This window comes from Hipposideros armiger, unplaced genomic scaffold, assembly GCF_001890085.2.
Source record: "Hipposideros armiger isolate ML-2016 unplaced genomic scaffold, ASM189008v1 scaffold_664, whole genome shotgun sequence".
Taxonomy (NCBI): domain Eukaryota; kingdom Metazoa; phylum Chordata; class Mammalia; order Chiroptera; family Hipposideridae; genus Hipposideros; species Hipposideros armiger.
In genome coordinates, this window is record NW_017732014.1 from 851,081 (window position 1) to 862,406 (window position 11,326).

Genomic DNA, 11,326 nt, shown 5'->3' on the forward strand with positions numbered 1-11,326 from the left:
CCCGCCCCGCCCCCTGGCCCTGCCCCCATCCCAGACCAGGCCTAGGCCCCAACCCTCGGTGGTGGTCCTGACCCGCCCCTTCGGACCCCGCAGCATGGCGCCAACGTGAACGCTCAGATGTACTCCGGCAGCTCAGCTCTGCACTCAGCTTCAGGCCGCGGGCTCCTGCACCTGGTGCGCATGCTGGTTCGCAGCGGCGCGGATAGCGGCCTCAAGAACTGTCACAACGACACGCCACTCATGGTGGCACGCAGCCGAAAGGTGAGTGCGCAAAGGTGGGGGTGGGGGGCTTGGGGAGGGTCAGTTCCCGAGCGCCTGTCCGTGGATGTGTGTGTGTGTGTGCAGGGGTGTGCGTCTGTCTGTGCCAGTGCGTGGAGGGGAGCAAGTGAGCCTGTGAGTACTTGGGTGTGAGGTCTAGACAGAAGGAGAGACTGAGGCACAAAGAAAGGGAGTGACATGCCCACCTTCACATACTGAAAAAGAGGCCATGCTCACTGACAGACCCCATGAGCAAGGAGAGATGGACAGAGGGAGTGGCTTGGTGGTGATCCCCCCATCTTCTCGCAGGTCATCGATATCTTGAGGGGGAAGGCCACACGGCCTGCTCCTGTACAACCAGAGCCCTCCCCGGACAGGAGTGCCACCACCTCCCCTGAAAGCAGCAGCCGCCTCAGCTCCAATGGTGAGAAACCAGCTCCCAACCTCTATTCTCCACTTCCCTCAGAAGCATCCAGGCCCCCCGTCCCCTCCCTCAGAACCCAGGAGTTGAGGCCCCCTCGCCCCCTTCTCCCTGGATCTGGTGTCCTCACCCCTGCTCTCTTCTTTCCACAGGTCTTCTCTCTGCATCACCGTCCTCTTCGCCCTCCCAGTCTCCCCCCAAGGACCCTCCAGGATTTCCCATGGCCCCCCCCAATTTCTTCCTTCCTCCCTCATCTCCACCTGCCTTCCTGCCCTTTGCCGGGGTCCTCCGAGGCCCTGGCCGGCCGGTGCCCCCTTCCCCAGCTCCAGGAGGCAGCTGAGAGAGATGGGGGGGGCAGATCTCAGACTTTTGAGGAGGGACCTCCGTGCCCTGTGGGGTCAACCCTCCTGGAAACTGTGAAGACCTCACTCTGCCCCCCCCCAATCTTCAGAACCAAGATTTGCACAGAGGCGCATCCATCTATTATAAGCCCCCTCTTCTAAACACAGCTATTCCCCCATCTCATCCCTGGCCCAGGACTCTTACCCCTATTATTCTCAGGCATCAGTCTCCTACCTGGAATTTCACCCAAATGTGCATTTCTTTCTCCTCTTCCAGAGCTGGTGGAACTAGGGAACAGCCACTCCCCTCTGCCCTCCACCCAGGTCCATGAGGAGGGAGAGATGGTCTGTAGTCAGGCACTGAAAATAATGTAAATTATTAGGTATTTTGGTTAGATTTCTTTTGTAATAAACTATTTTTGTACCATATCCCTGACTTCGCTGGGCCTCTTTCATGAGGTCTGGAGGAAGAGTGTTTGTGTGTGCATACCTGTACCCCATATCCAGCTCACTCCGTGAGTGACCTTGTGAGTCTCAGACTGATGATGACATGTATGGGTGACTCTGTGACTTCCAGTGTGTTTAAATGTTCTGTTATTGCGTCACTGTGCCATTGTTTCTGGGGATGATGTGCGTGACATCTTTCCAGAGGATCCTGTTAGACTCCATAGTGACTCTGGGTATGCGTGTGTGTTTGTGTGTTTCCCAGGAGTACCACAATTGACTTGTGTGACTCTGGTTTTCTCTGGGTCTCAGTGTGTGTGGCATTGGTGAGTGTTCTTAACATTGAGATCTGAGGTCATCGTGTGATTTTTTTTCTATGTGACTGCCTCTCATGCTGTGTCGCAGTTTTACTCAATGGCTCCAGGTCCCCCTGACATACAACACCTGTGTCTTGACTCTGTGGACACATCTCTTGTGTATCAATCAGATTTACATTCATTTCCTGTTACCAATGTAACAAAGCACCACAAATTCAGTGCCTTAAAACAACACAAATGTATTCTCTTACAGTTCTGGCGGTCAGAAGTCCAAAACCAGTTTCACTGGGCCAAAGTCAAGGTGTCAGCAGGGCTGGTTCCTTCTGGAAGCTCTAGGGTACAATATGTTCCCTTGCATTTTCCAGCTTCTAGAGCAGCGGTTCTCAACCTTCCTAATGCCGCGACCCCCTTAATAAAGTTCCTCATGTTGTGGTGACCCCCAACCATAAAATTATTTTCGTTGCTACTCTATAACTGTCATTTTGCTACTGTTATGAATTGTAATGTAAATATCTTTTTTTGTTTTCCGATGGTCTTAGGCAACCCCTGTGAAAGGGTCATTCGACCCCCAAAGGGGTCGCGACCCACAGGTTGAGAACTGCTGTTCTAGAGGCTTCCTGTATTCCTTGCCTCGTGGCCCCTTCCTCTTATCACTCCAACCTCTTGCTTCCATCTACACATCTCCTACTCTGATCTTCCGCCTCCCTCTTAGGAGGACCCTGTGATTATACAGAGTCCACCCAGGTATTCCAGGATAATCTCCCCATCTCAAGATCCTTAACTTCATCACATTTGTAAAGTCCCTTTTGCCCTGTAAGGTGACATCACAGATTCCAGGGACGAGGATATCACTGGGAGCCTTATTCAGCTGACCCCAGGCTTCAATCAGAGAATCAACATTACTAGGAGGTCAGTACGTGGATAAGAGATTTGTTATAGGATTGATCTTCAGGAAGAGAAGATGAATGTGCAGTGGGGAGAGCAAGGAAAAGCTGGAACCTCCAAGGAAGGACTGGAACCCAGGTCAGTCCCCACTGCCCCCAGCCTTGAAGCAAATGTCTTTTGAGAGAAGATGACAACCTTGGTCCAATTGTATTGGTCTTCGTGAGTGACCATATGTTCATATGTTTCTGAGTGACCACAAGTGTTTGTTTGCCCTTTTTAGTCTGGGGGCCGTCCTGGGCCCCTAAGTCTTTTGTATTCTTGATGATTATAAACATTTCTGCTGCTGTGACTCCATCACATGTATCTGTGGGGCCAACTGCCTTAACATCTTCCTGAGGGGCACTGTTGGATTCCATGCATGGCTAGGTATGTATCACACACACATCCATGAACACCCACTTCCGGGTCGGCTCTGACTGGGTGTCCTGTATTCACCTGGCCCTCCTGACTTAGGTGGCCATGCGTCTTTGTGTGTGTTTGTGACCATGTGCCTGTGTTTCTGACCTTGCCTCTGGGTTACCCAGCTCCCTAGAGCTGCCTGACTCAGAAGTAATACTATACTGGCTGCTGTAACAAATCACCGTGAACTTAAAACAGAAATTTATTCTCGCAGTTCTGGAGGCCAGGAGTCCAAAACCAAGGTGTGGGCAGGACCACATTCTCTCCAAAGGTTCTAGGGGAAGATTCTTCTTTGTCTCTCCCTGGGCTTGTGGCTGCATCACCATAACCTCAGCCTCTCCATTTTCACATGGCTTTCTCCTCTGTGTCTGTGTCTTCAACTTTTCTGTCTCTTGTAAGGATAGTTGTCATTGGATTTAGGGTCCACTTGAGTAATTCCAGATAATCTCATCTCAAGATCCTCACCTTAATTACATCTGCAAAGACCCTTTTTCCAAATAAGGTCACATTCACAGGTTCTGGGGACATATCTTTGTTGGGGGCCACCATTCAACCCACTACAGAGGCTGACTGTTGGGCCCTGCAAGCAGCTGTGCATGAGAACTTCCCATGTGGTAATCCCTTACAAGGGTAGGGTCATGTGCAATGACTGGCTCTCCAGCAGACCCTGAGCTCTGGGAGCACAGTGCAGGGCCTCCTTCGCTGCTGCTGCCACCCTGCGCATAGCAGCCAGCACACTGCCTGGCATGGAACAGACCCTTGAGAAGTGATGGTATAATGAGTGAGCCTTGATCACTCCCCACTGTATCATGGTGTCCATGATTCTTTGTGGCTGCATCTGGTCCCCTGTCACACAGTGTGATCAATTTGAGGACATGAACAGAAACACAAATATTAGCAGCTATTTACTGACCATGACAGTACCCATATTCCAAATGGGAAAATTGAGGCTCAGGGAGAGCAAATTGACTATCCAAGCTGAGGTCTGCTGCCTCCAAAGACCCTGCTCATAATCGCTGAGCCCTCTTGCATCACAGGAAGGTTAAGCCTCTTATATTCAGTGCGTGTGAAGGTGCAAGCATGTGCACATGTGTGTGTTACCAGAAAGGGTGTGAATATAATAACATGTGGGTGTGTCATTGAGAGCACAAGCCCTGGAGTCAGAACTGAGTTTGAGTCCTGCCGTTCTATTTCCTGGCCGTGCGACTTTGATCATGTGAGTTCACAGCCCTGAGCCTCAGTTTCCTCGTCTGCAAAAAATGAGGCACAATAATAGCGTCTACCTCGCAGGGTTGTTGTGAGGATTAAACTTGAATAAATTCTACACAGTGCTTATAATAGGACATGGTGCTCAGAAAGAACTTGATACATGGGACTCGCTGCTGTTATCATCTGGAAATTGTTTCTGAGGACAAAGACACACAAAAAATAGAGATGATGGGACCTAGTCTTTGCTCTGATGGAAAAATGGGATAATGAGGGCCTAGCCTAGATATGTATGTTAGTCAGAATTTTTATCCTACCGTCATAACAAAAACTAAAAAATATAGTGGTTTAAATGAGATGGAAGTCTATTTTTGTCTCATGTAAAGACCTCCCAGGCCAAAAATAGTAGCTTGAAAATGTCAAAGACCCAGGATCCTTCTACCTTGTTGCTCTTCACACTTCACACTTCTACTATGTGGTCCAAGGTGGCTGCTCCAGCTCCCACCGTCACATCCACATTCCAACCATTGGGAAGAAGAAAAAAGAGTCAAGCATATTCCCCTTTAAGGCTACAGCCCAGAAGGCATATACATCACATTCTGTTGGCTAGAATTTAGTCATGTGACCACATCTATCACAAGGGAGTCAGGGAAATGTAGTTTTATCTGGACAGCATGTACCCAGATAAAATTCTGTTACCAAAGGAAGAGGGGAGAATAGCTATTGAGGGACAACAGTGTATCTGTCACACCAAGTTTCTACCAAATGGCTACGTGACCCTTGGGCAAAGTGACTTCACTGTCCTGAGCTTCAGTTTCCTCATCTGTAAAATGGTTTTAACATCCACCTCAGCGTTCATGGGTTGATGACAATTTAATGAGAGTGTAGGTACCAAGTGCTTAGCACAGGGCCTTGGCATTATCATCCTGAGGTATGTGTTAGGAGTCCCCTTGTACCTGTGGGTCCAGGCTGTGGGTGATGTGCTTCTTTGTGTGTGAGAAACTAGCCCTGGGTTCAACAGCTGAGCCCAACACTGACCTTGGTAAGTTACTTCTCTAAAACAAAGAGTCTGGCTTCTCCACACGTGGAAATCCCCTCTCAGACTCCTGACATTGGGACTGGGCACATGTCCTTCCACACCCATCCCCCTTCCCCTTGAAGAAAGGCAGACGCCAAGGAAGGGGGAGGAGACTTATATAGAGTCTCCATCTCCCCGCCCTTACAGAATTAAGCACCAATCCCTTAACTGGTGCCACCAAGACCGTTCTCATCCGTGATGGTCCTAGCTTTTTAAAGCCAGAAGTCATACTTTCAATGCATTTCTCAGGGGCCTTGGCCCCTATCGCAAAGTTTCACTTGTTATCAGCACCCTGGGTAAACCCAGACAGTCAGTCAGAGAAGGTCTCTGCCAGGTGCATACATGAAATCTGACAAATTGTAAATGTTGGTGCCTTTAAAAAAAAAATGATTTTAAGAGCATGAAAACTAAACAGAATACATATGCTGGTTTGGTGTGTTTGCAAACCTTCATGTAAGCCACACCTTTGTTTTACAGAAAGGGAAACTGAGGCCCAGAAAGGGAATAAACTGACCTGGTGCATCTGTGAGTCTAGGATTCTATGATCCACCTTAGCCAAGTGATGGAATTCATCACCAATAATGGGATGACCAACATCATGTATCTTCTGATATGATGTACTGAGAAGGACATAGCATCACTCCTATAATATTCCTGCTGCCAGAATCTCATCACAAGGAAATATCAGACACACCCAAATCTAGGGGGACATCTTACAAAGGAACTGGCCTGTAATGTTCAAAAACGTCAACTTCGTGAAATACAAGAGAAGGCTGAGCAATTGTACCAGACTGAAGGAAACTCAAAAGACATGAGGACAAACACAATACACGATCTTGGATTCGATCCTGGGCTGGAAAATCAATGTTTTGCTATAAAGCATAGTTTGGGAAAAACTGGTGATTTGAATATAGACTGCACTGTTAGACACTAGTGTTGTATCACTGTTAAATGTCCTGCTTTTGATAACTGTACTGTGACCATCCATATAAGATAATATTCTTATATGTGGAAATACACACCAAAGTGTTCAGTGGCAAAAGGGCATAATGTCTGAAACTTACTCTCAAATGGTTGGGGAGAGGGGCAAGAAAGAAATAGCCAATGATAAAGCAAATTGGAAAATTGTTAAGAATTTATGAATCTTGGGGCGGCCAGTTAGCTCAGTTGGTTAGAGTGCAGTGCTCATAACACCAAGGTTACCGGTTTGATCCCCACATGAGCCGCTGAGATACACCCTCCACAACTAGATTGAAACAACTACTTGACTTGGAGCTGATGGGTCCTGAAAAAACACACTGTGTCCTAATAAAAAAAATAAAATAAAATAAAGAATTGATGAATCTTGGTGAAAGGTATACAAGCAGCCTTTGCCTTATTCTTGCAACTTTTGTGTAAGGTTAAAATGATTTAAGAAAAGAAAAAAAGAATTGCAAATTAAAAGTCATGGTTTAAAAGTCCATTGTTTTAAGGCTCTGTGTTTCTGAGTGTATCTAGTCTGTGCATGCATCTGTGGTCAGAGTTTGGGGAGTTGGGAGGGTGAATTTGTTGCTTCAGACACTGCCTTGGGGTGACCAGAGCCTTAGGGTGTGGTTAAGACTGGGGTGTGGCCAGAGACTTGGGGGTGTGGCTAGAGTCTTACAGGGCCTGAGAAACTCAGTTCCCAAGGGAGGAGGTAAGCCTGTACTTAGAGCGCCCTCCTGTGGCTACCCTGGGGTCTGGCCTCCCCTTGAAAAATTTTTAACAGCTTTATTGAGATAATGCATATACCCACCAATTTAGCTATTTAAAGTGTATAATTCAATGGTTTTAGTAAATTCAAAGAGTGGTGCGATCATCACCAGATCAATTTTAAAATATTTCTTCACCCCCATACCCCTTTAGCCTTAGACAACCCCTAATATACTTTCTGTCTCTATAGATTTGCTTATTCTGGACATTTTTTTTTTAAAGATTTTATTGGGGAATTGAGGGGAGGGGAACAGCGTTGGGGAATCAGGGAAGGGGGACAGACAGGTAGACAAATTGCTGTTTTTGTTCTTCAGTCTAGTTGTGGAGGGCTTCGCTTCACTGGCCCATGTTGGTATGATCATTGTGCTCTTCCCGGATGAGGCAGATCGGTCTCCGGTCATTGGTCGGCCGCTCACAGCGGCTCCCAGCAGCTCACACCGGCTGCAGGCCGCTCACGCTGGCTGCCAGCCACTCATGTAGCTCACGGCAGCCTACTGCAGCCCCGCTGCAGCCTATGCCGTCGCCGGTGACTCACAGCAGCCCAGCTCCAGGCTGAGCTGTTATTCTTCATCTTAGCTGTAGAGGGCCAGCATCACTGGCCCTCAATGTGGGATCAGAACTGCAGCCCTGCTGCTCAGAGCTGGCACTCTCAAGCGAGCTCTTAACAAACTGAGCCACACGGCAGGCCCTTATTCTGGACATTTTATATAAATTGAATCACACAACATGTGGTCTTTTGTGACTGACTTCTTTCACTTAGCATAATGTTTCTGAGGTTCATTCACGTTGTAGCATGTTATCAGTACTTCATTCCTTTTTTTTTTTTTTTAAGATTTTTTTGGGGAATTGGGGGAGGGGAACAGACAAGTTGCTGTCCTTTTGTTCTTCAGTCTAGTTGTGGAGGACGTCACTTCACTGGCCCATGTTGGTATTTTCACTGCAATCTTCCAGGGTGAGGAAGTCGCTCGCAGGCCATTGGATGGCCCCTCACAGCGGCTCACTGCAGCCTGCAGGGGCTGCAGCCTACCATCCCTGGCCGCTGGCAACTCACGGCAGACCAGCTTCAGTTTGAGCTGTTGTTCACCATCTTAGCTGTAGAGAGCGCAGGGTCACTGGCCCTCATGTGGGATCCGAACTAGGGCCCTGCTGCTCAGAGCTGGCATCCCAAGACAACTCTTTATTTTTTTTTGGTTTTTGTTTGTTTGTTTTTTAGCTGAGCCATCCTGCTACCTGTTGGCAGCTCAGCGGCTACTCAGCTCGGGCTGGACTCGAACCGCTGTTGCTCAGAGCTCAAACTCTTGAGCGAGCTCTTAACCAACTGAGCCACTCAGCCGGCCCCCAAGACAACTCTTAACCAATGCGCCACTTGGCCAGCCCTTCATTTCTTTTAATAGCCAAATAATACTTATTGTATAGGTATACTGCATTTAATTTACCCATTTATCAGTTGATGGACATTTAGGTTGTTTTCACAAATCTTTGTGTGGATATATGTTTTCAATTCTCTGGGATATATACATAGAAGTGGAAAGACTAGGTCATATGGTAACAATGTTGAACCTTTTGAGGAACTGCCAGACTGTTTTTCAAAGAAGCTGCTCCATTTTACGTTCCCACCAGCAGTGTATGAGGGTTCCAACTTCTCCACAGCCTCTCCAATAATTACTATTGTCTGTCTTTTTTATTATAGCCATCCTAGTGTGGAGTGAGATCTCATTGCGGTTTGGATTTGCATTTCCCTAACTGATAATGATATTGAGTATCTTTTTCTATTATTCACTAGGCAACTATATGAACTCTTAACCATTTTGCCATATTTGATCCAGATTTTTTAAATTAAAGCATTAATGATATTGTTGTTGTTTTAAGATTTTATTGGGGAACTGGGGAAGGAGAACAGTGTTGGGGAATTGGGGAAGGGGAACAGCCAAGTTGTTGTCCTTCAGTCTTAGTTGTGGAGGGAGCAGCTAGCTCAGCTCCAAGTCCAGTCGCCATCCGGCAGCTTGTCTGTAGCTCACAGCCACTCAGCTCAAGGTGTCATGTTCAATCTTAGTTGCAGGGAGTCTAATCGGAAATCTTGTTGCCAAGGTGCACGCTGTAACCATTGAGCCATCCAGCCGCCCTTCAGCAGTTCAGGGCAGCTCAGCTCAAAGTGCCATGTTCAATCTTAGTTGGGGGTGGGTGTAGCCCTCCATCCCATGTGGGAGTGGAACTGGCAACCATGTTGTTAGGAGCATGTGCTCTTACCAGCTGAGCCATCCTGCCACCTGTTGGCAGATCAGCTGTAGCTCAGCTCTGGTGCAGTATCACTGGCCCATGTGGGAATCGAACTGGAGACCCTGTTGCTCAGAGCTTGCACTCTTAACCAACTGAGCCACTCGGCCGGCCCACATTAATGATATTGTTGAAGTCCCAGTGTATCCTTCTCAGAGTACATCCTTTTCCTTCTCTATATCCTGCATTTAACGTTCAGCATTACCACACATATTTTCTTACTATTATCATATATGTATGTATATCCCAATAATATAGACCATTGGTTTTACAGGTTTTCAAACTTGGTATAAATGATATTGTGCTGTGTTAATTCTTCTGCACTTTTTTTTTTTAACTCATTGGGCTACTGCAACAAAAGACCACACACTGAGTGACTTAAACAACAAAAATGTATTCTCTCACACTTCTGGAAACTAGGAACCCAAAATCAAGGTGTTGGCAGGGCGGGGCTCCCTCTGATGGCTCTAGGGTATGATCCTTCCTTGCTTCTTCCAGATTCTTGTGTTTGCCAGCAATCCTTGGCATTCCTCAACTTATAAATGCATCACTCCAATCTCTGCCTTCATCATCACATGGTTTTCTCCCTGTGAGTGTACCTGTGTCTGTGTCCAAATTTCCAGTCATATTAGATTAAGGATTCACCCTAATTAAGTATAACCTCATCTTAACTTGGTTACACCTGTTAAGAACCTCTGCTTCTAAATAAGTTAATATTCACAGGTTCCTGAGGACATGAATAGGGAGTGGGGGGCTGGAGGGGGCACTATTCAACCCAGTATACTCATCATTATGTTTTTATGATTCATGCTATTGTTATGTGTGCCCAATTCATTTATTTGAATTGCTGCATGGGAGTCCTTTGTGAGAATATACCACAATCCCTTCTGGTGATGAACAGCTACCTTGTTTCCAGGTTTCTCCATTTCCCACAAGGCTGCAATTAACATCTTGAAACGTGTCTCTTGGAGTTTTTTAGGCAATATTTTTCAACCTGCCCAACAAAATCCATTAGTGGGTTGTGAAATCAATTTAGTGGGTTGCAAATGATTGTCCCTTTAATGAAATGGAATTTAATAGACTAGAAAATATTAGAGCACATGTAGGGGCAAGGATTACCCTGTGAAACTGTTTGTTTCAGGTGTATAATGTCCCGATGCGAGGGAAATGTTTGCAAGCCACAGCTCTAAAGGATGTAGAGCTCGCCCTGTCAAAGGTTTGCCAAATTGCTCTCCAATGTAATTTTGTGCATTTACACTTCCATCAGCTCTTTATCAACACTTGGCATAGTAAAAATTTTGAATTTTTGCCAGGCCAATGGATTTTCATCCTACTTTCCGGAGGAAGAAACTGAGGCAGACTCCGAGAGGGCAGCAACGCAAGGCAGCAACGCAAGGGGCTGGGAGGCAGACCTCGCCATCCTGACTTCAAAGACCCAGTTTCTGCTTGTCTGAGATAGAAGGTCGAAGAGTCCACAGGTTAAGGATTCTCGGGTTCTAAGAGATGAGGGTGGGTCTGAGGAGGGGAGTGGGGTGCGATGGGAGACTCAGCTCTCATCTTACACCCTCGCCCTCTGCCTCCACCTCAAAGGGTTTTTGAAAATTAAGTGAGAAAATGGGAAGTTTGACATACAGGGCCCGACAGAGTGTGTTCGATAAATGTTAGCTATTACTATAATATTCTCTGATTCGAAATTCTCTAGGTATGTGTATATTTGTGATCAGAACTTGGCCGGGTCCTCTGGGGCGTGGCCTGGAGATCCAGGGGCGTGGCCTGGGTGCTTTGGGTAGGCGACACGGCCCCGCCCACAGCGCCCCCGGTGGCCGCCCAGCGCTCAGGCGGGACTGGGCAGGTGCTACAAAACCACGCCCCTCCAGCCTTGAGCCCAACAGCCTAGTTTCCCGCAGGCCCC

General features: G+C 47.2%; 1 protein-coding gene across 1 annotated transcript in view; it reads left to right on the forward strand.

Moving 5' to 3' along the window:
• The window catches only part of BCL3 (BCL3 transcription coactivator), a 9,197-nt gene extending 7,748 nt beyond the window's left edge, over positions 1-1,449 (forward strand). The window contains exons 7-9 of the mRNA XM_019626219.1: positions 94-261; positions 568-682; positions 832-1,449. Coding sequence (XP_019481764.1) covers positions 94-261; positions 568-682; positions 832-1,019 — 471 coding nt within the window. The 3' untranslated portion in view covers positions 1,020-1,449. The remainder of the gene's footprint in view (positions 1-93; positions 262-567; positions 683-831) is intronic.
• Positions 1,450-11,326: the final 9,877 nt, after the last annotated feature.